Below are 26164 nucleotides of genomic sequence, written 5' to 3' on the forward strand. Positions count from 1 at the left end.
TCACTCAGCACCAAAGGACACTTTTCCTCCCAAGAGGCATGTCTCTCAGGATCCCTGGACTCTGTGTGTGTGTACTGCTCCCTCCAGCTGCCCTGGAATAGTCTTCCCGCCCCTGTTCATGTGGGGGTTTTTGTTCTTGTCTTTTAGAGAGAGAGAGAAGGGAGAGAGAGAAACATCAATCAATTGCCTCCCATAAGGGCATGGAACAGGGAGCAGCCCCGAAACCTGGGTATGTGCCCTGACCCGGCATTGAACCTGAAACCTTTCGGTGTACGGGACGGTGCTCCAACCAACGGAGCCACACTGGCCAGGGCTGGTCAGTTCTCTCCATCCTGTAAGTCAGCTGAATTTCCCTGACCCCAGAAACAGGATCAATTCCCTTGCCGTGATGCTCCTACGTAGGTACCACTTTGCAACACTTATGTAGGGGAGAAAAAAGCTTTCCTCGACCCTCCTAGCCTCTAGCTGGGTCTGAAAATTATACTGGCAAAAACACATTAACAGGAGAAAAAGATACATATTTATTTTAATATAAGTGTTCAGTGACAGGGGAGCCTTCCTAAGGGAATGGAGACCCAAAGAGACAGACCTGTGTGTTTTTCTGCAGAGCAGTGGACAGTCGTGGGGGACTACGGCAGGTTAAGGCGTAGGAGGAAAGGGTCTAGATGAGGGAAATGTCTCAAGGCTGCTCATTAGGATTCCTCCTGGTGTCCCTTGGACTCCGGAGATAAGGGTGCTCCTTTCCTCCTGGTACCTGCAGGGCACCTCTCACCTGAGGGTTTTATGGCTTATTTCAGAGAAGGGCTGAGGGTGGGGGTAGGGGGTCAAAGAGACCTTCCTGCTTCTGCCCTTTTCTCAAAACTCCTTCAGCTTAAAATATTCAGTATTCCAAGGTGCCATGCTTTGGGGTAGCCTGTCCTGAACCCATCACTTATCACATGTGTATTTTACATAAGTGTGCCTACCTTTCCCATTAGTCCTTGCATTCCACTAGGGCAGAAATCTTGTGTCTCCAGCACCTGGCACTGTGTGTCTTGCAGGTTCCAGGGGCTCACACTAAATATTTCTCAAAAGTTGCCAAATTTCCATCAAAACTAGCTTTTGGTACATCCTGGGCCTCCAAGTCAATGTCTAATTAATTAGCAAACCTTTATGTAACCCTACCATGTAACAGCACCTCACTACATACTGGGGACACATCCCTAGACAAAGAAATACAGCTTCTCTCTGTACAGGAGAAAAATTATTCAAATTGTATTCGTGCTTCATTCCAATCACTCAATTTAGGGCACGTCCCTTGTTGGCGGAGGCGTGAGCAAAGTATTTTCCAGCGAGTGTCCTCAGGTGACCTGTCTAGACGTGCCCGGGAAAAACAGTCTAACATTCTCCTAAACCCCGAAGACATCTCTGACGCTCGGGACGTGCCGCGTTGCAGGCCCAGGGCGTGCTGCGCGGCCTGTGCAAATCGCGGGGCCGGGAAGCGGAGCCGGGCGGTGCAGAGCGCGGCGCAGGGCGCAGGGCGCAGGTTCGGGTGGGCTGAGCCGTCCCGCTGGCGCGGGCGCGGGCGCGGGCCGCCGCGGGGTCCGCCGGCCGGCAGGGGGCGCGCGCGCGGGCGCGCGACGGGCCCCGTGCCCCGTGCCGCCGGTCCCGCCGCGCGCGCTCGCTTGCCATCCCCGCCGCACAAGTGTTTCTGTTTTGTGTTGTAGCATTTGTTCTGGAAGCCTGTATTTACATTTTAAGTATATCTGGTGAGTGGGTTGGAGCCCTCGTCTGGGCGGGGGGTGCGGGGGGAGAGGGGAGGGGAAAGCCCTCGGGTTCGTCTTTTAGTTGCTCCCTTCCTTTTTCTCTCCGGATTCTCATCACTCCAACCAGGTAGGGGCTGAAAAATCAAAATCAACAATGATCAGTTTGCAGGATCTGGGAAAGTTTTTTTTCCTTTTTTTTTTTTAAAGAAAAAAAAAGGTAAAAAAAAATCCTGAAGAAGGGGGGGGTTGGGGGACTGAATGAATAAAAAGGGGAAGGAAGGCGGATCCACGTGGTTTAATCCGAGACAGACAGAGATCCCATTGTTCAAAATCAATAAAAAAAAAAAAAAAAAAAAGCAGACCGGGCCAAAGCGCAGGGACGCCTAGGGAAAGTAGCTAGGGAGCAGGGCACTTTGTAGCCGGGATCGGAGGGATCGGCCCGGCCCGCAGCACCTTCGGGGAAGGACCAGGAGAGTTGGGCACCATTAAAGTTTTTATTTTTCGTGTCTGTGCGAGCAGGTGTTTGGGGTTGGGGGCCTGTTTTATTCGCCCCTCCCCCTCGTCGGGGGAGCCCACCCAGAGGGAGTCGGAAAATTAGGGCCTGAGGTCGGCACCTCCAAGCTGGGGCGGAATTGGGGACTCCGGCGGGGGGGCGGGGGGAGGCGGAGAGAATTGCATTTAATTGAGCAGGCTTGGGGAGGGGGGCGCGAAGACAAAAGCAGCAGGTGGGGTGGCCCGAGAGGGGGGAGCCCTTTCACCACCGGAGGTGCCAAAGAAGGATGTCTGAAGTGTCCTGAAGCCTTCTCTAATTGGAACGAAGGGGATCGGAGGCTTCTTTTTCTTCCCCTTTACTTTTTTTGGGACCAGGCTGCAATAGTGATGCGATGTAGGCAAACCTAACTTGACGATGGGTCGGGGTCTCCATTTTTTTTTTTTCTTACTCTCACCGGATTGCAGTCGGGGACTCTGGCTCCCGTGTGGGATTCCCCGGAGGAGGCGCGCCGGGCCCGGGAGGGGCGCGATTTCCTCCCGGCTCACCCCCTCTCCGCCCACCCCGCGGCCGCCACTTTGGGGAGGGCAGGGGAGGAAGTGGAGGCCGGTGGCTCCGCTGCGCTCCCCTCCCCCCGCGCAGTTTATAACCCGTCCATTGTGCGCCGCTGCCCCGTGTCTCCTCCAGCGCGACCATGCCCAGGAAGAAGGCGGCGGCGGCCTGGGAGGAGCCGAGCTCCGGCAACGGCACGGCCCGCGCGGGGCCCAGGAAGCGCGGCGGCCCGGCCGGCAGGAAGCGCGAACGGCCCGAGCGCTGCAGCAGCAGCAGCGGCGGCGGCAGCAGCGGCGACGAGGACGGCCTGGAGCTCGACGGGGCACCTGGAGGGGCCAAGCGCGCGGCGCGGCCGGCGGCGACCAAAGCGGGCGGCGCGGCGGTGGTCATCACCGAGCCGGAGCACACCAAGGAGCGCGTCGTGAGTGTGGGGCCGGAGGGCAGGGGGCTGCGGCCCGCGGCGCGCCACCGCGCGCGTCCTGGCCGGGGGCGGCGGGGCCCGCGCAGGCCGCGGGGCTGAATCATCCTCGCCGCCACCGCCACACAACAAAAGGGCGCGGGGTGGGCGCGGGCCAGAGGCGGGCGCGGCCGGCGGCCTATCCGACCCCGCGCCGCCGCCTGCGCAGCGGTTTCATCCTTGGGGCGCGCGCCCCGGGCCCCCCGGCGGGGGAGGGACGTCCGGAGCCCGCGCCCGCCCGCCCTCCCGCCCGCGCGAGGGGGTCATGGCCCCGCCCCCGGCGCCGCTCGAGCCGACTGCCTCCGTCTCCCCTCCCCCTCCCGCCCCGGGAAGGGAGACTTTTGCAAGTTGTCTCGGGCCAGGGCCGGGGATGCGCGCGCGGGGCGTGACGCCCCGTGCCCTCGGCCGACCCCGGCCTCTTGCGGCAGCCGGTCCGCCCGGGCGCCGCGGGGGAAGGGGGTCTCCGGCGCGCCGCGGGGAGCGGCGGTTTGCGCCGAGGCTTTGAGGTTCCCGCCGCCTCGGCTCCGGCGCTCCGGGGGGGCGGGGCCTGGTGGCCGCCGCGCATGCCCCTTACGGCCCTGCACTGTCTCTCGCCGCCGGGGAGATGGGGGCGGCCGGCGCCGGGGCGGGGTGCGAGGGCGCATGCTCCGGAGAGCCCTCCCCCTGGAGGTCGGGAAGCCCCTGGCTGAGAGGGGTTGGGGCTTTGTTGGTGCCTTGGGGTCCGAAGGCGCGGGTGCTGGGTGGTGGCTCTGTAGCGCTCTCCCCGACCCCCTGCAAGAAGCATCTCCCGTGTTCCGGGGCGGGCTTAAATTTGCTCATTAGAGCCGGGCTTTAAAATCTTAAGATCGAGACCATCTCAACTTACGTGCCTGCAAAACCCTGCAGAGCCAGAGCTCTTAACCTGGGTTCTGCGATGCTTAAAACCTACGAGTTTAGTGTGAGGTGACTGTTTAGGAGAGGGTCAGAGCTTCCATCAGAGTCTCAGGTAAATGCCAAGAGAGCAAGAACTTCCACTTCGCCTCTAGAACCTGGCATCTGGCGAGGTCCTGTGCTCTCCCTGAAGGGTGGGTAAGGGTTAGCAGCATCCGTGCGCCTTCCTCCAGAGAAGCAACGGCAATGTTTAAATGGTTAAAAATAATCCGCTTTATAGATGAGAAAACTGGGGCACAGAGTTTTAAGGGCCCAGGCCAGGATCACATGGGGCTGGGTGTCCCCATGGGCCCAGGTGTTTCCTGACGTCATCCTCACACCCCTGCACATTGTTCCTGTGAAAATCCTTGGTGACTGCCCTCCCAGTCAAAGAGTCAGCACCTTAGATGGTGGAGCGGGAAGGGAATGGGAGCCCAAGTTCTAAGATGTCTTACCTAGGGTGGGTACTAGACTGGTGCCAGGGAAATGGCCCCAGTCTTGAGAAACTGAATACGGGAGCTGTTTGCCTTTGACCAGCCTAATCCTCTCTGTGAGGCTCCAGACATTTGCCATCCAGTCACTATGGGAGGAGAGAACTGAAAAGAAAGGGCAGGTGGGCTCTGCCGCTGCTATGTTCTCTCTCCCACGAGTTGACAGTCAGCCTATTCGAGCAATGAGTTTTGTTGTCAGGAAGTAAGATTCTTACCCGATGCTGGGATTCACCCAAGAAGACTACATGGAGAGAGTGCGAAGGGACTCCAGGCTCCCCACCAGCATGTGCACAGCTGCCTGTCTGATGGGAATGGCCCTGAGATTAGTCTGACTGGAAGACACAGCTGTCCGTTGTAGTTTAAGATTGTTTTACATTTACATCTCCTATCTTTGAAGTTCCTGAGAGATGTATACATACGTATATATCCATATGTATACATTCCTTCCCCTACCCCCTTAAAAAACAAAGGTTCTGCTAAGCAGTTTCCGTTGCACTGGTCAGCACACCATCCTAGGCTCAGGATACTGAGGGCTCAACAAATGCTTTTTTATGCCTCATGGAAAGTGCATACCCCAAGTTTTAGGTTTTTATTAGCATCCATTGAGTTTTGGCCAGGATCAAGGCCAGGGCCATGCTGCCCTGCGTGGACCTCCTGCTCAGTATCCCTCACCCCAGGTTCCTGGACTCCAAAGGAAACACAAGGTCTCTGCTTGTTAAGCAGTCCTGGGGATCCTGTCTGCTGCCACAGGCCAACAGCAATCCCTAGCATGTCTCAGGAAGAGGCTTTTACTGAAATTTGCCAGCCTCGCCACTGTTCAGGGCTGCTTGAAGGAGGTTTGTTTGAGAGCAGCTTCAGGAGTTGGTCTGAAATCGAGTTGCCTTCAGTTAACTCAAAGCTGCAGACGTTGGGCTTGTGAAAGAGGAACCGGAGGTACTTGTATGGTTGAGGGGCAAAGCTGCCTTAAGTAAAGAGTGTGCATTTTTATAAAACGTTCTTATTTCAGTCTCAGAAAATGGTCTGTCCAAGGTCCTTGGGTTTATAGGTAATTATGTCATATGTGAGCATGTTATGATGGTCTGGGGTTGACGCAGCCTGAATTCCCTATGAACTTAACAACCTTGTAGATAAAGCAGCCTGGGCTCAATCCTAGAAAATAGATGAATGTCACAAGCTGTCCAGGTCTTTGCAGTTTTTCCAGTGTTAGGTTGCTGAGGTTTTGTGGACCCTGAGACAAATCTCCCATCTGAAAGGACCAAATAAATACAACTGGAAACCAAGCTTAAAGTCTGAGTTGAAAGCCCATTAGGGAATTTGTTGTTGCTGGCATTTCTCTGAACGGTCTTCCCTCCACCGAGAGCAGCAGTCGTCTAAACGGATATATGTTAAAGGTTGACTCTCGGTCTCATAAACATGCTCCTTGCACTTTGGCAATAATTCAAAACTTGCTTTGGACCAGAAACCCCATTTTGTTGATTGAAGAAGCTCAGTGCATCTTTCTGCTGGGGCTGTTTATCTCTGCCCAGCTTACGTGCCCGGGGTTGGAGGGGGCAGCAAGGTGAAGTGAAACTCACTCATCCTGTTGGAGAGATTTCCCAGCTTCTCTCACCTTTAGGCACATGCAATGTCACAGACAGTGAGTTTATCCGGAAGAGTCTCTTGGCCCATCTGTGAAGGCTGGGTTCCACGTGGGAGGGTCTCTGGATGGAGCCCCCGGGTACCCAGGGTCTGTCCTACCTTGGCCCCCTGCAGCTCTCTGACAAAGAGGGACATGGGCTGTGATTTAAGAGGTGTTTTTTTAATTTCATGGAAGGTAGAGGGAAGAATTAAGTTATAGAGAAATAAAGTAAATAGTCTGTTGCAGCAAACAACTGTATAGGTAATAGCACTGAAAGCGCCAACTCCCTCCATCTGACGGGTGAGGAGCTAAGGCCCATGACATAAAAACCTGAATCGGATAACACTTAATGCCCTTCGTGGGAATGAGACCACTGTCACCTCGGTAGACTCAGTTTTCCAAGGTTGTTTAGAAACATCTGTGTCAGGAAAGTTGGATTTTTGTGTAAATGCTTAGCTGGCTCGATGGGGCCGGTGTCCGCGACCTCTTGACCACTGATGCAGATGCTGGCATCTCCAGGTCACAGAGGACACGGCTCCTGCGCAGGGCATTTACAGCAAGTTCTGGCAGTGATGGAGCTGCTGGTTCTGCACCAGCTGACCTCACTGGTGGACTCTTGCTGCAATAACTGCATGTCGGTGTCAAGTGGTCAACAGTGAGTGCTGCCCACGGCACCCAGGAGCCCTCTCCCCGCTTGGGAGTGGGGGAGGGGGGACTGCCAGGCCTGAGGTGCTGTGCCAAATTCCAGAGCCCCTTTCCCAAATTCTCTGGCCTGGCGCCTCTCCCCACGGTGCCTTAGTGCCTTCCCATGTCTGCTGCCCCCTCCATGCTGACCTGAGGAATAGTAGTGAGCAGGTCAGCGACCTTGCAGAGACCCAGGGCTGCTCCTTCCGCGGGGAACTCGACAGAACCCACTGGCTGCCATTCATCCGCAGTAGACCTGTAGGATGTTCCAGCCAGGCCCGCCACTTAAACAAAGAAGGGGAGAGATAACCAGGGGAAACTAGGCTCCCGTTCAAGTAATTCGAGTCTGGGTTCTGCAGGGATGGACTACCCTCCGATTAAGGCCATTCTCTAAATTATTTAAATGCAGCCAAGTCAGTCTCCATCCCTGGCTGTTTGTCCCCCCATCGCATGCTGACTGCCAGAGGTGTCCTGTAGACAGACTGTCTTCCAGCCACGGAAACGTGGCCAAGCAGGCAAGCATGACGAGACCTGTACTGTGGGGTGCCTGCAACGGCAGGTTAGGGTCACACAGAGGTCCCTAAGAGACGAATCATTGATGGTGAAGGTGTGTTCATCTTACAAGTGATGCACCGAGTTGCCAAAACCGTCCCTCTAGGGCAGTCACCGCGTAGAGGTTAGAATGACTGGATCCAGAGCTGTTTGGCCTTTCTTTCTCTAAGCCTTCCAAGAACAATCCTGAAAGAGAAGGAAACCTCTCTTTCTGTCAGGGTGGTGGAGGGTTGGGGGTGTGGGAGATACACAGGATGAGAGCAGAAGGGGAGGTCACAGCTTCCCTTGCCTGGTGGGACTGAGTAGATAGCTCGGAAGTGAATCTTTGACAACAATCTATTTTAAAAAGTGTATTTGGGCATTTCAGAAGTAAAGCAAAGTGCTGGAAATACGAGTGCCACCCAGAATTGGACAGGGACTTAAAAGGTGGCAGGCACATCCTCCCATGCACAGCCTGAGTGTGTGGCTCTAATGACTGTATTATGTGGATGAATCACTGGCTCCCTCGTGCAGCCTGCCCTGGGCGGCCCCTCGTTCCACTCGCCGCTGATGCCCAGCTAACGGGCCAGCAGTGAGGGTGAGCCCTGGAGGGCCCCGGGACTGGGACTGCGATCTGCCAGCCCCACCCTGCTGCCCCGTGTCTTCCATCCAGCGGAGAAGCTGGGCACGGTGCTGCGGCGTCTTCCCCCGGAGCGGCTCCTGGCACGGGGGCAGCAAAGGAGGAACAGTGGGGAGTTATCGGCGTAATTACTGTGCAGAAACGACACTGGCTCCTCAGGCTAAAGTCCATGTGTGAAACGTCATACTTGTGGGAAAATGTAGACTTTGCCCCAAGGACAGCTGGTTCAGTTATGTCCTGGGTGACACGGGCCTCTTGCAGCTCGGAGGGGAGGGATGTCACTTGGCTATTTTAGTGTTTTGCAAAAGATATTTTGAAGAGAAATCAGGATAAAAATGAGCCTGGGCGTAACTGGGGCAGGGTTGGGATTAGCACACTTAAAGTGGGCCGGCGAGGCGGTGAGCACCTTGGGCCTCAGTCCCCTGGGCAGAAGTGTTGATATTGATAGTGTATTTTTTTTGTTTCCTGCTGTTGTTGGACAGACTTAGAAAGCTAGAAGCAGCATTGCAAGCTAATTCTTTTTCCCTCTCTCTGTGTCTGCAGAAACTTGAAGGGTCTAAGTGCAAAGGGCAGCTTTTGATTTTTGGGGCAACCAACTGGGACTTGATTGGTCGAAAAGAAGTGCCTAAGCAACAAGGTATGAGAACCAGTTCCTGTTTCTTGCGTGCGGCCTCAGTACTAGGTGTTCGATGTAATTTGATGACCATCCGCCAGGTAGGTATTCACTTCATTTACAAGAATGTTCAGAGAGGCCAAGTAACTTTCCTGAGGCCACACAGCCACTCTAGGGATGGAGCTGGATTTGAACCGTGGTCTGGTGCGAGTCTCTCACCTCACAATTCTGCTTTTTTAAAAAAAAATTTCCTTAAGTTTAAACAGAAAAATATAAATAGTAGCCTCAAATAAACATTGACACCTTTCCCCCATCTTCCTTCTCATGTCACTTATTTTTATTAAAATGAAGAGGCTGATCCTGTGGGATGTCAAAACGTCGTAGACATTTGTCACATGTCAGACTGTTAGATATTTCAGAAGAGTCCACATTCCTTTGCAAGCTGCCAAGTTGTTGAAGGAGCTGGTTTGACAGTGATTAAAAGTCTGGAGTGAGGGGAGCAGGGAAGTCCTGAGAAGGAACTGTAGTCCTCAAATGCTTTTAGAAAATTGGGTGTCTTTCCTAAGGAGAAAACTGGCCCATCGCAGAGAATTGTGGCTGGCACAGTGCCACATTTTATAGCTTCTTGATTTTATTTGGAGAGATTCCCAAAGACCTTTCCAGAATTGCCCAGTGAGCAAATATTTGCACCCTGACACTCCCTGGTGCCTCAGACCTGGAGATCATCTCATTCTATGAAAACACAGGAGTCCTGGCGCTTGCCTGGGTCTAGCTGAATTAAAAGCGAGTCCCAGCTATTTCCTCCTGCTCTGGAAAGTGCCCAGACTTAGGGCCCATGTCCCTCAGCTGTTGGTGTCACCAGGAAACCCCTCCTAGTGTGTGATGACCTAAGTCTGCCAGCCCTGGGCACCTGTGGCATCATTCCTCAAAGCTGGTCTTCACGTGAGTGGCCCACTCACAGTTATAACACCTGGGCCCACAGAGGGGAAGTAAATTTCAGTGGGAAGCGGGCAGCACAGCTGGGTTGTCTTCTGTGGGTGCAGGAGGAGTCTCAGAAGGTAGGGAAAGCCGCCTTGTGGGTTAGAAACTGCTCCCACGCTCTAGATCAGGGGTGGGGAACATCTGCATACAGCCTGTGAAATCATTTGGTCTGGCCCTGCCAAGGCATCCGCAGGCAGGACTCAGAATTCAATAAATCTAGGAGCTTTTTTCATAGATAATTTTTAAGTTGATAATTTTGTATGGCCCGCGAGTGATGTTGTAAATATCCAAATGGCCCTTGGCAGGAAAAAGGTTCCCTACCTCTGCTCTAGATGAAGGTATTTGCCCTCGTTGGGCTCATTTAAGAGGTCCTTTTTGTCTTCTCTCATTCCCAATTTTGCTTTCCTGGTTTTTCTCCCTCTGAATGAAGTTTTAGAAACTTAAAAAAAATTTTAAATATTTTGAATATCTTTCAGTCCTCCCCGACCTTGCCAGTAGACAGAAAGGGAAGGGAGGCAAGGTTTGTCTTCCCACTGGTGCCAAACGTGAAGGGAAGGAAGACCCCCACTCCCTCCAGTCTTCCCCAGCTTCTTGCCATCCTTGAAGCGTGCCTTCCCGCAGTGAGGATGGGACAGCCCTTGGGTGCACAGTGCCACGGATCTTGTAAAATCAGTGATTCATGCTCATGCTCCCTTTCTGCATAGGACCAGGCCACAGGAGTTCATGACCACCAGGGTGGCCAAGGGGCCCAGGACTGCCGCCGGCCCTTTCATTTGACTTGGATCGCTCTGCCAGCCAGGGTTCCTCAGCCCAGCTAGGTCAGCTATGGCACCTGTACCTCCAGGGTGTCCCCTGGTACCATTTTTCTTCACAAAGATGACATTGGTTTTGGTACCTTGCTACTATTGGTTTTGCCTTTGCGATAAACAGACCCTGGGGGTCTTTTCAAGAGTTTTTCTGTAACCTCTGAAGGCTGGCATTTTTGATTTGCCCCTCCCCAGGAAATCGCTGGTTTTTCGTTCCTCCTTTTAATAGTGGAGGAGTGTCTTCAGGGGAAGCTTGGGGCCACCCTCCCTTGCCTGACCTGCCCCTTGTCACTAAATGAGAGGACACCGTGGCGCCCTCTGCTGGCGAGGCGCAGGCAGGATGGGGCTTGACACTGGACAGTTGCACAAATACTTTAACTTGGAGGCAGGACGTTGATGGAGAAATCGTTCCCATATCCGGATCAACCTGACACAGTTGACTTGGCAGCAGCTAGCATTTCGTGATAGTCACTAGACGTGGTCACGTTTCTGTCCTCGAGAGTCCCAAATTGAAGATACTCAGCAAAAACTTGGCCATGCCCCATCCGTTAATAGGGTGAAGGGGGACTTTGAAGGAGGTAGCTATTTCTTCCCTCCCACGTGCCCACTAATGTTCCTGAGTGCTTACTGGGTACCAGGTGCCCGTGAGGCCCCGGTGGCCAGTGCAGAGCGGGAAGGCGCCTGAGCTCAGTAGGGGAAGTGCTGACAGGATTCACCGGGCGCTGGTACGGGAAGTGTGGCAGGGAGGGCTTCCCAGAGGAGGGGGTGCTTGACCTGAGGTTTGAAGAATAAGCAGGGGGCTGGGCGGGGTTCTCTGGGGAATGAATACATAGGCAGATGCCAGGGGTCACGACCTGGCCAACATGAGGGTCCCCGAGAAAGGAGCAAACAGTGGTGGGAGATTGGCTGGCCGGCAGAGGTGTCACTGGGGCCCCTCTGCAAAGGGCCTGATAGACCTGCAGGGAGGGCAGGTGGTTTTGTGGAGGATGGTGATGCTCAGTGGATCCAAAAGCGCCTCCTGGCTGCAGACTGCTGATGGGAAGGTGGAGGGAAGCCAGGCCCACTGCCAGCTTTCCTGGGCTGGCCCCCCGCCCCACAGGGCGGCAGGAAGGCAAGCACCCAGCCTTTTGGCCACTTGCAGGGGCGCATGCTCAGTACTAGTTTCCGTGGGCCTGAGGTTCCCATGGGTCAAGGCCACAGATGGAGGTGGAACGTCCGTGTCCACGTGACCACTGCCTAGGTCCGCACCAGCTTGGGGGCAGTTTGTTGGGGGGTGTTAACTTCTCAGGTGGCACCCCCAAGGACTCCTGCTGCTGTACCATGAGGAGTGGACCCTGGGTGGCTAGGGACATTTTGGGGTGCTCTTCACCTGCTTGTTGCTATGCAAGGTATCAGATCTACATTCTTCTCTTTGCAGCTGCCTACCGCAATCTGGGTCAGAATTTGTGGGGGCCCCACAGATATGGGTGCCTGTCGGGGGTCCGGGTGCGGACGGTGGTTTCGGGGTCGTGCGCTGCCCACAGCCTCCTCATCACCACGGAAGGGAAGCTGTGGAGCTGGGGTAAGTATAGCCCACAGCCTTGCTGAGTGTTGGGGTGACTCATGCAGCCGGTCCCCCGCGGGGCTGACTTCCTCCTGCGCCTTCTCTGAGGCACAGCTTGGCAGGCTCAGTTTATTACAGCTCCCATTCCCTCTTCCTGATTCCCGACTAGTCTCTTCTGAACCCTACAAATACGTCACCTTCCTCCACGTCTCTGCTTTTTTTTTAATCTTTACGCAGCCCCTTAATTCTTCGAATCCTTTTTAAGCAACCTTTTCATGAACAGCCTGGGTCTGCATCTTTCTGATATTAAGGCGCCTAGAACTGAATTTCTGTTTCAGGCCTGCTGTCCCCTCAACAGACAGCCCCGCCCCCCCCCCCCCCCAATTTGCAGCACAGTGACATAAGACCTCTGTTCTTGCCACTGTCAATGCCACCAGCTTTCATTACGGCCCCATCGTGACATCAGGCCCTGCGTCTTCTCTGCAGTCCTTCCTCTTTCTGGGGCTCACGCAGGTGGTGTAGCTTATTGCCTGTTTTGTCCATTTCTTGCTTTATTTCCCTAGATGGTTTCCCTTTTCCGAGTTGATTGGCTTTCCCTGCTGCTGGATTTCCTCTCCTGGGTACTCAGGAGGTGTCCCTGTCCTTGCCTCCCAGCTCTGTCCCATTTCAGTGTCCCCTGCTGAGGGCGGCATTGCACTGCGCCCTGTTGCCCCTTCTCTCCAGGTCGTTAGTGCAGGTATTGACTGAGGCTTGGTTTATCTCCACACCCTCCTGGTAGCTCCAAACCCTTCCTCCATCCTGTGCCGGCATCTATCCCCACCCTTTGTTTCAGGTCCTTTGGCTGGCTTTGAGTCCATATGACTGCATTTTTATTTTGGTCTGTTTGAACCATTTTTTGTAATTTCACGAGCTGCTGTACCAAAGTTCAAGTATATTAACATCTGTTCTCCTTGCACTGCTAATTTTGTCATTCAGTGGAAAAAAAAAAGCTAACAAGCGTGTCTGGCCCAAATTTATGCTTCATAGTCTCTTGACGACATGCTGACATTGGTTTTCATTTCCTCCTGGTTGGCAGAGGTGTGTCCCGCCTCCTCAGCACCCCCCCTCCGCACCTCGTGTTCTAGCCCTGAGCACAGCAGTCTGTCGTCCCCAACTCTAAATATCTTATTCCTGATCTCCACCAAATTTTACTTATGTGGTGCTTCTAAAAATGTCCCCTCTGCTGACCCCGTGGGCAGGGGATGACTCTGTAGACTGTCCATCTAACCTGGCCCTGGGGCAAAGACATGTCCCCATGAGCAGACGGGGTGACGGGTCAGTGGGGAGGTCACAAGTCTACTGTTGGTCATGCTAAGGTGAGGAGCCTGTCCAGTGTCTGGGAGCGTTAGTGCTATACCTCGCATCACTCACGAGGGGGTTGCACCTGCTAGCTGCTCGGGCCTTGTTCTGTTTTTAAAGTGCCTTTCACAGTGAACTTGGGCGGCTCCATTAGAAGCTGGTGTCTGCCTCTGGCCAGGGGGCTGAAATCAAAGGTCATGTCCAGACATGGTTTTCCTCATGTAACCAGAGGCCGGTCACTTCCTCCATCAGCCCTCTCCAGGACAGTGGCTTTATGGCAGCGGCGCTGCTCTCTCATTTCCTATGACCCAAAGGTCAAGGTCATTGTTGGAAGGGTGTGAACCACCTTCCCCAAATTGCCCTGACCTTTTGACCCCGTAAAACCTCGCCAGATCTCCCAAATTGTTGAGTGGCAGGTGTGGTTTTTCTCCTAGCTCAAGGGACCTGCTATTGATTGGCCAGTTGCGTTGTTTTGTTTCGAGCTATTGTATCCTGTGTTGAAAACTAGGGGAGGTTTAGGGGTGTCCAGGCTCCTGCCCACACAACTCACCATGTCTGCTTTGGAGCTAAAGGGCTTTGCCAGAGGGGGGGCTGTGCATTGCGGGGGAGCTCAGGCCCCCTGCCACCTGACCCCATAGCCAGCACAGCTGCAGAGGGCGGGCTTGTGTTCAGAGCGGGTCTGGCTGTTGTCCATACTTGGGGTTCCCGTGGGTGGGGACCCCGTGAAGGGTGGTCCGGAGGAGGTGAGGTTGGCACTGCTCAGTGAGCTTCATTTATAGGGCAGATAAAGGAAGAGAAATGACAGGCAGAAACCAAATGGGCCACAGTCGATGCCCAGAGCACTGAGGTAATTAAACTCTTGTGAGGCAGGTGTTGAAATGGTTGCCGTCTTAAAATACATCGTGTGGTGAAGGGAATGAGGGAATTGTCTGGCAGGGACCATGAGAAGTGAGAACTGAGTTTCCAGGAGCTGTGTGTGTGACATGAGGCCAAATGGAAGTGCTCACGGTGGGTCCTAGCTGCTGCCCAGGAAAGAGGGTCAGAGAGGTTGGTGCAGGCTGCTGGTGGCTGTGGCGGAGACATTGCTGGGGCCCCAGCAGCCCTCGAAGGCGGCCACTGACTGAGAAGCTGGAGCTCCCTTCACCTCCTTGCCTGTCGCTGTGGGAGGGCACCTTCTAGGAGCCCAGATTTGCCTCCGTTTGAGAGTGTCCCTACTTGCCCTGGGAAGCTGTTCTGGCCGCCCTCTCCTTCCCACTTCATCTTGCTCTTGATCTGCAGGTCGAAATGAGAAGGGGCAGCTTGGACACGGTGACACCAAGAGAGTTGAAGCCCCCAGACTCATCGAGGGTCTCAGCCATGAAGTGATTGTGTCAGCGGCCTGTGGGCGGAACCACACTCTGGCCTTGACGGGTAAGGCAGGGTTGGTTTCTGCTTACGGTGGGCGGTGGGGTAGAGCTGCCTCTGTGACTCTTGGTCACCAGCCGAAAGATGCCCCAGAGAGCCTGGGTGGGTGCTTCTGGGAGGCAGTGAGAGCCTCACCCACAGGCACAGAAGGTTACGAGGAGGTGGAGGCCAGAGCAGGGTGCTGGGCGTCCCTGCTGTGAAATGGTTTTGCTCTGAACCATCGGCCCCACCACATTTCGGAGTAAAGACCATCTCACTTGCCTTCCCCTTGGCAGAGGAGCTGCTTTTATTACTTGGGGCCTTTGATCCCAAACCCAGTTCGGAACCCGCAGCATTGTTTCTCCTCTTGTATTGTTCTTTCTTTCCCTCCAGAGACAGGCTCCGTGTTTGCATTTGGCGAGAACAAGATGGGGCAGCTGGGCCTTGGCAACCAGACGGACGCCGTCCCGAGCCCCGCACAGGTACCTGCACCCCCCTTGGCCCCGACAACAGCCTTTTGTGTTTCATTGTCTAGGAGTCTAGGATGGGAGCGTGGATTTCTCTTGATCCCTTGTAGAGCGTCTAGGTGATCTGAATGCAATCATACGCTGTAGTGTTTAAAACAGACGTTATATGTCCACAGTTGAGTAAGGCCCCTAAAAGCCGTTTCTTTCTGAATGAAGTAATTTGTTAACAGAGGCCTCGTTTTGAGTCTCTTCTATCCCAAAGAAAGGCAGAAATGTTGTGTGGATGCGGTTCGTTTATCTGCCAGTAGTCGCCGTCCAGGTGCTTAGAACGCAAATAGGAGTGAGTGGAGGGGTGGGATTTATACCTAGAAAATGAGCTACTACAAGGCAGCAGAATGCTGTTGAGTGTCTGACGAGTGGGTTTAACGGTGACTCAGATTTCTTGGTCTTAAAAAGAGACAGAGGCCAAGCTGGTCTGTGGTTTGAAGGATGTTTGAAGCAGGGAGGGTGGCCAGGCCCCTGGATTCCCCACTGTGTCCCCAGTTCCATCGCGGATCCCCGCAGTGCTGTGACTCGCACCCTCGGCTCCTCGTCGGGGGCTTTCCCAGGCTGAGCAGCGTTACAGGAAATAGGAAGCTTTCTCAGTACTGTCTTAGATTTGTTTCCAAACCCCATGCTCAGTTGCTCAGGGCCTCTGCTGTCTTCTGCTGTCTTCTGCCGTCTAATTTTCAGCCAGTTTATTTGTCGTTCACACCTTCAGTTAAGACCGTTGGTCAAGAATCTCTGCAGAGGTAATGGAGAGCGTGCAATTAGTTTACTTTACTGGTTGGCAATAACACTTATAAAAGCTTTCCTTTGGAAAGTCGGGGCCGAACTTTTTTTTTTTTTTAGCTAAAGTGAGATTTGAGGGTTCAGTGTTGGTGAATTTCCCCCTCATGTCCACACTGGTCAGCAGCATCCCGAGGCCACTGGGCACCGGGACGTGTGAGGCTCAGTGTTGGCTGTTTTGAGGGTTCAAGTTACAAAGACCTGAGACACAGTGTACCCGTCTTTGAACCTGACTCAGGTGGGAAGGTCGGGGTCACGAGGGTGTGTTCCTTTATCTATATCCTCAGCTTTTGCCTTCAGAATTGTTGAGTCCATTAAATTTCTTTTGTAGCCTAGTAATTGTTTCAACACGAACCAGAGAGGTAGAGACTTTTCAGTCAGTCTTTCAAAAAAAATGGTCTGAACGTCTACTGTCTGCCTTGTCTTTTCAGATAATGTACAACGGCCAGCCAATTACCAAAATGGCCTGCGGGGCCGAATTCAGCATGATAATGGATTGCAAGGGAAACCTCTATTCCTTCGGGTGCCCTGAATATGGTCAGCTTGGTATGGAAGTGTATTTTTTTTTTTTTAAAAGCTCTGGAATCTAACTGTATATTTAGAACTGAAGTCGGTGAGGGGCTGCACACGTGTTGGAAATGTGGGTAATTGATGGCAGATAATGGCCTCGGTCCATTAAGCGTGGGTCCCACGGTCAGCAGAGCCGCGTGTCGTAACTCACAGAGGTGTGTGGAGCGTGACGATGACCTGCCTTAAAGAAAAGGCCAGGGCTGCGGGCTGACAAAAGGGTCTTTTTTCTGACTTGGGAGTTTATTTACAAGGGTTTCAGAGTGGAAAAAAGGGGATCAAACCACCTTCTTCCAGCTTTATATTTAAAGATTTGCTTTTATCGGAAATGAGGCAATTACGCAAGATTAAGGTTGTCCTGGAAACCCTGGCCTGGGTGGGCGATCATTTCCAGTACATACCTGAGGAGGAACCATATGTTTTAAAAAAAAAAAAAAAGCCCACGTGTAAAAGGGACTGGCATCCGCTCCCGTTCCCACCCCTAAACAATGTACGCTCCAAAAACATGTTTACTTACATCTCATTGAGTAGAAGAGAGAAACTTAGAAAGCCGTTGTCAGCATTTCTGAGTGGAAAATGCCTCTCCGTCCTGATTTTACAAGGTCTCCATCTTCTCCCATCCGACACCGAAGTGTTTTCCCCCTTCCTGGCGCCTTCCCCGCGCCAGCCCCTTCTGAGTAGGAGGCGAGGCGTGGGCGCCCTCTGCCGGCTCCTCGCCGCCTGCCACGCTCCACCTTCGCCCCGGATCTGGGTTGCTGGGGCTCCGCGTCACTGAAAGCAGGCAGATGGAAGGCTGTATAAATGGAAGGAGGAGCATCTCGCTGGCCGCAGACTTTAGGGAACAGTGACTCTGTGAAACTAAATATACCTCAAGTCAGAAACAAATAAGAAACCGCAGCCCCTTACGCACATTCGGCGCTGGTTGCCGGGGGAGTTGCCAGAGACTGTTGGAGAGACCGTTTCCATAGCCACGGGCCCTGGTGCTGTCCCCAGCCCCGAGCAGAACACCAGAAGTGCTTTCTCCTGTGTGGCTCCCCTGCTGCCTGTGGCTGCTCCAGATCTGCAAACAAGGGGCTTGTCAGCAGTTTGATTTTCCATTCAGGGAGAACCAAGTATTTTGGTGATTAAAAATGGCTAACAGTTACTGTGCACCAGTCACTGCGGAAGCACTCCTTACAGAACCTTATCTGCGAGGTTTACGCTCGTCTAAAGGTATTGAGGAATTGGCTTGAGTTTTATCTGTAGAATCAACCTTTACTAGCTTGCACACCTCTTTTCAATCTCATTATCTAAATCCAGACAGATCCCTTTGGAATTGGAACAGAAATCTGACCTTGGAGAATTGAATCACCAGCACCCCCCCGGTGCATTTACTGGGTCAGGCAGGGCAGATGAAACGTCCAGTTAACTTTTACCAACCGTAATGATACATTTAGGTTACTGGTAATGCATAAAAATGCAAGCCTGGGGTTGTGTGCTGGACTCCTCTGTCCATTCTCGGCCCTATCCAGGGGCTCCTTGAGGCCCCCAAGTGGGGCACAGAGCATTCCTTTGGAACAGTAGCTTCCAGCTTTGTAGCCTGCAGCCCACAGTATGAAGGACTTTCTACATTGCAACCCATTCTGAACGTAGAAATACAAATACACAAAATAACGTCCTTGTTGGTAGGTAGTCTCCTTTGGTGTTTCTTCATTTAAAAAAATAACTTAGTCGCTGGTGTCAACGCACAAAATTGATTTCATGGCCACTAACTGGGCTGTGCCTTAGATTGAAGAATGCTGCCCTAGTGGCAAAGGTGTCCTGCTAGGACCCCAGCCAGCCAGGTTGGGGCAGGTGCTCGGCCCTGTCATTGTGCTGTGGCTGCTGCTCACCACTGGCTCTGGTCACTGCAGGACACAACTCGGACGGGAAGTTCATTGCCCGGGCGCAACGGATAGAGTACGACTGCGAGCTGGTGCCCCGACGAGTGGCCATCTTCATCGAGAAGACGAAAGATGGGCAGATTCTTCCGGTGCCCAACGTGGTTGTACGAGATGTGGCTTGTGGCGCTAACCACACGGTCAGTCCTGAGTGTTTCTGACTATTTCTTCTTGCTTCCTGAGGGTCCCCTCACAGAGAGGGTGTGAATGATCCCGCGTCCCAGCACCTGGCTTTGCAGCTTCCCTCCTGACTTAGGCGGACATAGCTGAGCACACAGACACTTGGGGCTGGGATCATACGGTGTTTTCTCTCCCGCAGCTGGTCCTCGACTCCCAGAAGCGCGTCTTCTCCTGGGGCTTTGGCGGCTACGGCCGGCTGGGCCACGCAGAGCAGAAGGACGAGATGGTCCCCCGCCTGGTGAAGCTGTTCGACTTCCCCGGGCGCGGGGCCACCCAGATCTATGCTGGCTACACCTGCTCCTTCGCTGTCAGTGAAGTGGGTGAGTGATTTCCCGCCTGGAACTTGGGAGGAAGGTGCCCAGAGGCATTCGTGGGTTTCCCTCCCTGGCAGAGGAGCCCTGGTGGGAGCCATAGTCCTGTCCCAAGACTGGGCCTCTTGATTTCACTGGCTTCTTCCCAGTTTTCTTTCTAATGCACACTCCTTTGTCACTGGTGCTGACCGTCTTGCACTTTCGTCCCAATCCTGTTGCCTTTCTCGTTGATGTTGCTGAAGGTGAGAATCAGCTCCTGAGATGTCTGCTCACAGAGGGACCGTGTTTGTCTTTCTCCAGGTGGTCTGTTTTTCTGGGGGGCCACGAACACGTCCCGTGAATCTACCATGTATCCGAAGGCCGTGCAGGACCTCTGTGGCTGGAGAATCCGGAGCCTGGCTTGTGGGTACGTGGCCGGGCCTCGTGGTGGGCAGGACTCTCCCCCTTCTGGGGGTGTTGGACATACCCCAGAGGTGTCTCTTCCCTTGAGGGTTATGCTGTCCATCAGGGCATAGGGTACAATGAATCTCAAGTCTAGCAGGGGAGGGTCTGTGTTTTCACTTTATTTTGAGGAGCCCCCTTGAGCTGTTCATCAGTTCTCAGTGAGGAGTTTATGTTAATCAGCGGCCAGGCTGTGACTCCTACACTAGTTGGGGTGGCTTAAATCTGTTGGAATCTCTAGCCCCGCCCAGATAACTGTGTGGTTCTGCCCCCTTGGGAATGAGCTCCCACTTCATCCTGATTTGGTCTCCATTTCCCAGTGTGTTCACTCAAAAGTGACCACCCCACCCCCAAGATCCCCAGAACCCAGGGCGGTGGTGAGGCAGAAAGGTCGGATCCTGTGTGAGGCTCTGAAGTTGGGCCTCCAAAGGTCCTGGAGAAACCTGCTAACCCTCTGTGTGCTGAGCTAATAGGAAATGAGGGCATGGTAGAGTTTCAGTGGGACGTACCTGATTTTAAAGCTGGTAGGTCGCACCACATTCCTGAGCGGGTGCCCCCAGGACACACCGTGGTAGCTGGGTTGGGCGCAGGGCTCCGCCGCTGGCCACGGGGTAACCGCGTCTGCGTGTTTGCAGGAAGAGCAGCATCATCGTGGCTGCGGATGAGAGCACAATCAGCTGGGGCCCCTCGCCCACCTTCGGGGAACTGGTAAGCTGGCCCTGCGTGCAGGAGGCGGAACCCAGTCTGGGCTCGTTGAAACCGATCCCTAAGATACAGAGAACGTAGAAAATGTCTTTTTTCCTTGCTGCATTCAGGTCTGTAATATCCTCTAATCTTTGAGTACATCAGCTTTCAAAGACGATTCCGGGCCCATCAAATACAGTTGACCCTTGGACAACATAGGTTGAAACTGCGCAGGTCCATTTATGCTTGAAATTTTTTCAGTCGACTGCAGATCAGTTGACCCACACAGTTCAAACCTGCGTCCAAGGGTTAACCCCTCAGTTGGGGATCTGCCTGTGCAGAGGGCCGACTGCAGTTACGCGTGGATTTTCAGCTTTGGGGTAGATCGTCCCTAACCCCCCACGTTGTTCGAGGGTCAGCTGTAATTGTGGAAGTTCTGTCCACATGGTAACACGGAAAGGGGGAGGAATTGGACCTCATTTCCCCTTGCGTTCTGTAAACCCTGGTTGTGATACAGGGGTGATAGGAAAGGCGATGGTTGCTCTCCGCTCTCCAGAGGGTCTGATCAGGAGGAACAGACAGCGTGTCCTTTTAAACCGTGTGGTGAGGGTGCATTGAGTCTGTTTTTCCAACCCTGAGTCCTCGCAGCCTTTTGAGCTCCGTGAGCAGCCCTTGCTGTTTCACAGAGCAATGTGCCGTCAGGCCAGCCTCTTAGGTTGCTTGGGGACATACTTCTCTCATTTTTAAAAAAAAAGTAAGTGTAAGCCTGTGTCCCTTGCTTTTTATCTCTGTTGTGTGGGTGATTAGAACCGATGGCTCTCACTTTTTCACACTTACTTGGCCTTCCCCAGCCAAGCGCCTCTGAGTCTCAGGTTATGGTGTTTGGTGATTCCTTCACTTTTCATTTCATCATGAACAGCTTGGCTGTGGCTCGTCCTCATGGTCGCCTGTTCTGCTTGTGATTTGACCCTCTGCCTGGCTCTTGTATTTCCTGCCGGGGACGCCGCCTGTCTCCTGTCGAGGGCGGGAGCTGATGGGGTGATGGGGGCGAGGGAAGAAGGGTTTGATTCTGGGAGCCGTCTCCGGGACTGCTGGGTGCTGTGCATCCACTTTCAGTCGGCGGCTTCTAAGGGGCCCATGCAGAACACTGAAAGGCCCGAGAACATGACCCAGTTCTTACATTGTTCCCAAATAGGCTCTGAAAATCAATATAAAACTGGAGAGGAAGGAGAGGGACTTTGGGCAGCCTCTTATGGTGAGGAGATGGTGTGGCACTTGGAGGAAGCACTCCCTGTAGGGGAAGGCGAGAGGCAGGGCCTGGTGGCAGGTGGAGCTGGGGAGGGAGGTCCTTCCTCGCCTTCCCTGTGTGTCCCTCTGTTAGAGCTGAGCTGAGCTGCAATGTCTGCTGGCAAAGAAATGACCCATCTCCATCTCTTTGCATATGACTCCAACCCCATCCCCCACCCCAGGCAGTCCTTGACCAGTCCCTTTTGTCTCTGGTTGGGTGACAGTGCTGTCAATAATAATGGGTGGTGGTATTTTGGTCTCCAGTCCACAGGGTGTGGGCAGGTTTTCAGCCAGCATTTTCTGTAGTTGGCATTTCTTCCTGGGCTCAAGATGATGTTACCAGTGAGACTCCCCGAAAGGCACCTGTTATCACATAAATCCCCAGAGGTTACAATTTAGCCTCCATCTTCCTAAGAACAACAGTTTTGTGGGTAAACACTGCTATCCCAGCCTGGCCCTGTGTCTGAGAGCAGTGGGGTTCGGTCGGTCACAGAGCCTGTCTGGCTCTGGTTAGTGGGTTGCCTTCATTCCCATTTTTGGACCCCAGTTCTGTGAGTGTCTCCTCTGCTTACTTCACCAGGGCTACGGGGACCACAAGCCCAAGTCTTCCACTGCAGCTCAAGAGGTGAAGACGCTGGACGGCATTTTCACAGAGCAGGTGAGAGCGGGCTCTGTGCCGCCCGTGGGAAGCAAGAGGTGCTGGGTAGCAAGAGATGTGCCAGTTCGCTTCTTACTCTCGTTTCTGGTCTTTGCGTGCTCCTGTGCTGGATTTTCCTGATGGGTGACAGGCATGAGCAGGACACACAGGTGCACGCTGGTCAGGCTCCGTGGCTGGTTTCTCCCTGAGCGACACTGGCCCCAGTCCAGCCACCAAACGGATTTGCTCCAGGGCAAGTCCATGTCTCACAGCTGCCGTGTGGCTGCCCCCAAGACTGCACACCCTTAGGCTGGGGGCCGATGGTGGGTTGTGAGCCCCTTCCCTGTTAGGTCTGCCAGGCTGCTGAGACACAGATGGTGTGTGTGCCGTCATGCGAGACGGCTGGTCCAGAGAGGCGGGGGCACAGGCGCGTGACCCGTGTGTCCCAGCTCTGCTCGGTGGGCTGCCTCCATCTCCTCCCCACGCGGCCTGGACAGCTTTGGTTGGCAGGGCGTTGGTATAGGTCACGTTGAGACTAGTGGCCTTTAGTAAAGGGTTTTTACGCACTTTTCAGGTGTACTTCAGTTTCCTTCATGTTGACCCAGGGTGCTCACCTAGCTGGCTAGTGTCCTGTTGTCTGCCGTGTGTCTCTCTGCTCCAGACTCACCGACACCCCTGTGTGCCAAAGTGTCCTCTTACACCCAGCGCCGATTTGTCCCCGCAGGTCGCCATGGGCTACTCGCACTCCTTGGTGATAGCAAGAGACGAAAGTGAGACCGAGAAGGAGAAGATCAAGAAACTGCCAGAGTATAACCCCCGCACCCTCTGACTGTCCCGGGGCCTCCACCTCCACACCTCTCGCGGCAGCTGTCATTTCCATGTGCACTGGGACGGAAGTCAAACGAGGAAGTTAAACGAGCAAAAGTTGACTGAAGGTGCATTTTTGTTAGACTCCCTGAGGTTCCGTTTTATAAGTGATTCAACGTCAACTACCTTTTCTGTATGCTCTCCAAAGTGTTTTTCCTCTCAATGTTTAATTAAAATATTTGCTCATAGTTGACTTACCATTCCTACAAGAGGCAGAAACTTTGAGCAATCCAGGTTTGGTTTTTTTTTTTAAGCTTCCCCCTTTTCCCCCCAATATACTTCTCAAACCTCTCCTTTCCAATTGTAAACAGCATTGTGATCGGACTGGGTGCTACCTAGGAGAGGAGTCACCATTTACTCAGAAAAAAAATGTCCTTTTTGGAAACCTGCAGCATTTTTGGCAAAGAGGGTCCCTGGTGGTCCGTCTCTATCCAAAATCATACCCACATGCTTTGGAAGCATCTGGGTCCCTCCCTTCCCGCTTTTTCTTGTAGACTGGCTGAGGCCGGCCTTGGTTCTGTTCTCCCCTTGGCTGCTTGTAAGCCCCACCCACCGCCTTTTGGCTGCAACATTATTAGAATCTGCCGTTTCCCCCCTGGTGGGGGCTCTGGGGTATGTGTTTAGCCATTTATATCTACTTTATCTGTAAATGAAGTCCAAGTGAAAAAAATCAGGTGATCATGGAACCAGTGGGGGCCCGAGGGGGTGGGCAGTCGTGGGGATGTTGTATCTGGTTCAAAAACCAGCTTTAAGGTTCCTCTGAGGAGCCAGGGCCACCTCGCCAGCACTCGCCATTAGAGATTGATCAGCCAGCAGTGAAAAGTGCATTCTGGAGTCCTTGGAAGGAGGACCAGCCCTTATGTACCAGCCTTTAGCGCCTCTGTGCTTGTTTTTATCACACCCCCCCAGCCCCCACCGCTGGATTCGGCTGGAATAGCCCGGTCTGTTTCTGAGACTCGGGTTCCAGTTCTGCTAACCCAGCTCTCTAGTCACATTTGCTTGGCTGTGGTACCAAATAGATGGGATCAAGAAGCCCCCCTTCCCCAAGTGTCAGCGCAGATGCCACGACTGCCAGCCACCTCCCCACCAAGTGCCCTCTGCCCGAGCTCGTCCCCAGCGTGGCGCTGCTCTGTGTGAGTTACGAGGTGCCTTTCCCGGAACCCTCCTCTCACTTGGACCCAGCTCTGGCTGGGGCTCTTGGTTTCGAGAGGGTCTGGACTGGTTTGGGTGCTTTAAAATAGATTTTTTTAGTTCAGTGGTGCTTCTGAGGGAGATGGGGGTAGAACTTCAGTGTGAGACTTGGGTGGATGGGAAAGTTCAATATTGGTCTTTTTTAATTTTTTGCTTTGCTATTGTTACCACTTGTCATTGTCTTGATGTTAAAATGCCAAAAATGATCCAGTTGTTGCTTTTTCCCACTCGTCCTCTGTCCCTCCTTAAGGTAGCTTCTGCCTTCGCAGGGCACATAACAGGCTTTATCTGGGCCAGTCCCAAGGCCTTGCGTGAGGGGACCGGGCTGTATCTAAGACTTAGTCTGACTTCATGCTCATCTCTGCTGTCCTGGGTTCAGTCTGTAGTCCAGGGGAGAAGCTTCTGCCACTTCAGAGCTTCTGCTAAACTAACCTGATTTGTCCAAGTCACCCCAAAGCCACCATCTCTTAACTCAAGCTTCCTTATGTGGGACCCGTTTCCCTGGACAAGTCTCTTTCCTGGAATGGGATTAGGTGCCTGTGCTCCTCGGACCCGCACAGCCTCCCTTGGGTCGTGCAGTTGCCGAGCGAGTGGTGGGAGCAGTAGCCGGGGTCCTGGCTGTTGTACCGTTGGCCAAGCAGGGCTTCGATCTTCCAATGGACTAATCTGAAGCCCACCGCCAGCCGATTCTGGGACCCCTGGCCAGGGACGAGCAGGACAGGGATGTACCTTCCTAGTGAAGTTCCGCCCTCTTCTCTCCCACAATCACTCCTTCTGGCTTGGAGTTTGGGCATGAACTTCCTAGTGGGGAAAACCCCGTAGAACAGGGGTGGGGTGGTGGCCTGCACTCCAAGAGAAAGACAAAGTGACCGAGCTGAGACAGTGCTTGGCGTTGACCTTTGGGGCGTTTGCCATGTCTTCCAGCTCAGGAAGGAGAATTTGGAAGAAGAGGCTGAGAGTGAAGGGGAATCTAAGCGGAGGTTGTGATTTGGTCGAAGGTGCCTGGTTTAGTGCTGTAATTGTCTTATTTTTTTTATATATATATTTCTTGGAGTAAACATTTTAAATAAACGACATCATTGTTTACTCTGTTTTGGCTTTTGCGCTTATTTTTCAGTAGAATGAAGGTAAGAACATTATCGACTATTTTGCTCTGCATGTGCGCCTCCGGTCTGCTGCCCACGCCAAGGCTCCCTCGAAGGGGCTGTCACAGGACAGGCCTCAGGACAGCGGGTCCTTTTAGCTTCTAGGCTTAAACCATACTGGGATTGGGAGGTGAGTGGAGCTCCTAACTCTCCCTTGAAATGTGTGTTCCTTAGGGAGGGCAGGAGAGTCAGCACCTCACTTCTCCAAACTCAAAAGTGGAGCTTTTCTGTACGCCTCATTAAGGCTTTGTGAGGATGAGGGTAGGGTGTGGAAAGCACCAGAACAGTGGTATGTTTCACGTGCCCAGAGACACCTAGTCATTTCTTTCCCCCCACCAACTCTTCAAAAGGGAGCCTTGTCACTAGAGCATGGTCACAAATGTGCCTCTTCAGCCAGCATTGGCCCCTTACCAGCAGTGTGGCGAGCTGCCCATCAGGGGACACCAAGAGGTCAGTTGTGTGTTCAGAGGCCCCAGGCGTTTTCTATTCTGCCCAGGCTGCTCCAGGTGTACTTGGCTGAGCTATGCACCGCCCACCAGACCCCTGCAACCACCACCATTTCAACACCGGTCACTTACTTGTGGAGTCTTGGATATTGGCTATTTGATGTCATCAGACCCGCCCCTCCCAGGAGGCACTGTCTCCATTCCAAGCTCCTAGACTGTTTGGAGTTTCCCATCAGCTGGAGGAGGGGCAGGGTGGGGAAAGCCATGATTATAGCTTCTCAGAATCATTTAATAGCATCTTTGTGCCATTAACACAGGCAGGCAGATGGGAATCGGCAGCTTCAGGTCCCCGAGTGTCTTCTGTGTCTTCTAGGACACAGGCATAATGGGAGTCAACCAGGCCTGCCCTTGAG

General features: G+C 53.5%; 1 protein-coding gene across 5 annotated transcripts; it reads left to right on the top strand.

Annotated features, from left to right (window-relative positions):
- Window positions 1-1637: 1637 nt before the first annotated feature.
- On the top strand, window positions 1638-25251 carry RCC2 (regulator of chromosome condensation 2). Of its 5 annotated transcripts, XR_013999425.1 has the most exons (14): window positions 1638-1748; window positions 2923-3208; window positions 8661-8754; window positions 11935-12078; window positions 14677-14808; window positions 15175-15263; window positions 16508-16622; window positions 18536-18702; window positions 18882-19062; window positions 19354-19459; window positions 20130-20202; window positions 22046-22123; window positions 22827-23037; window positions 25085-25251. XR_013999425.1 is itself a non-coding variant. In XM_081145505.1 (13 exons), the coding sequence occupies exons 2-13, from the start codon at window positions 2930-2932 to the stop codon at window positions 22929-22931; spliced, it is 1563 nt and encodes a 520-aa protein (XP_081001631.1). In that variant the 5' UTR covers window positions 1638-1748; window positions 2923-2929; the 3' UTR covers window positions 22932-25251. The 5 variants fall into 5 exon arrangements, 4 of the variants coding, with proteins under 4 accessions (XP_081001631.1, XP_081001633.1, XP_081001632.1 ...); XM_081145505.1 differs by having other exon boundaries at window positions 22827-25251; XM_081145507.1 differs by lacking the exon at window positions 1638-1748 and adding an exon at window positions 1791-1872 and having other exon boundaries at window positions 22827-25251.
- Window positions 25252-26164: the final 913 nt, after the last annotated feature.

This window comes from Miniopterus schreibersii (genome assembly GCF_964146895.1).
Source record: "Miniopterus schreibersii genome assembly, chromosome: 8".
NCBI lineage: Eukaryota > Metazoa > Chordata > Mammalia > Chiroptera > Miniopteridae > Miniopterus > Miniopterus schreibersii.

Excerpts from the sequence above, each read along its gene's own strand:
- RCC2 (XM_081145505.1), top strand. The coding sequence starts at position 2,930 with ATGCCCAGGAAGAAGGCGGCGGCGGCCTGGGAGGAGCCGAGCTCCGGC. Across the intron at positions 18,703-18,881 it reads CTTGTGGCGCTAACCACACG|CTGGTCCTCGACTCCCAGAA; the intron begins GTCAGTCCTGAG and ends TCTCTCCCGCAG. Across the intron at positions 19,063-19,353 it reads CTTCGCTGTCAGTGAAGTGG|GTGGTCTGTTTTTCTGGGGG; the intron begins GTGAGTGATTTC and ends GTCTTTCTCCAG.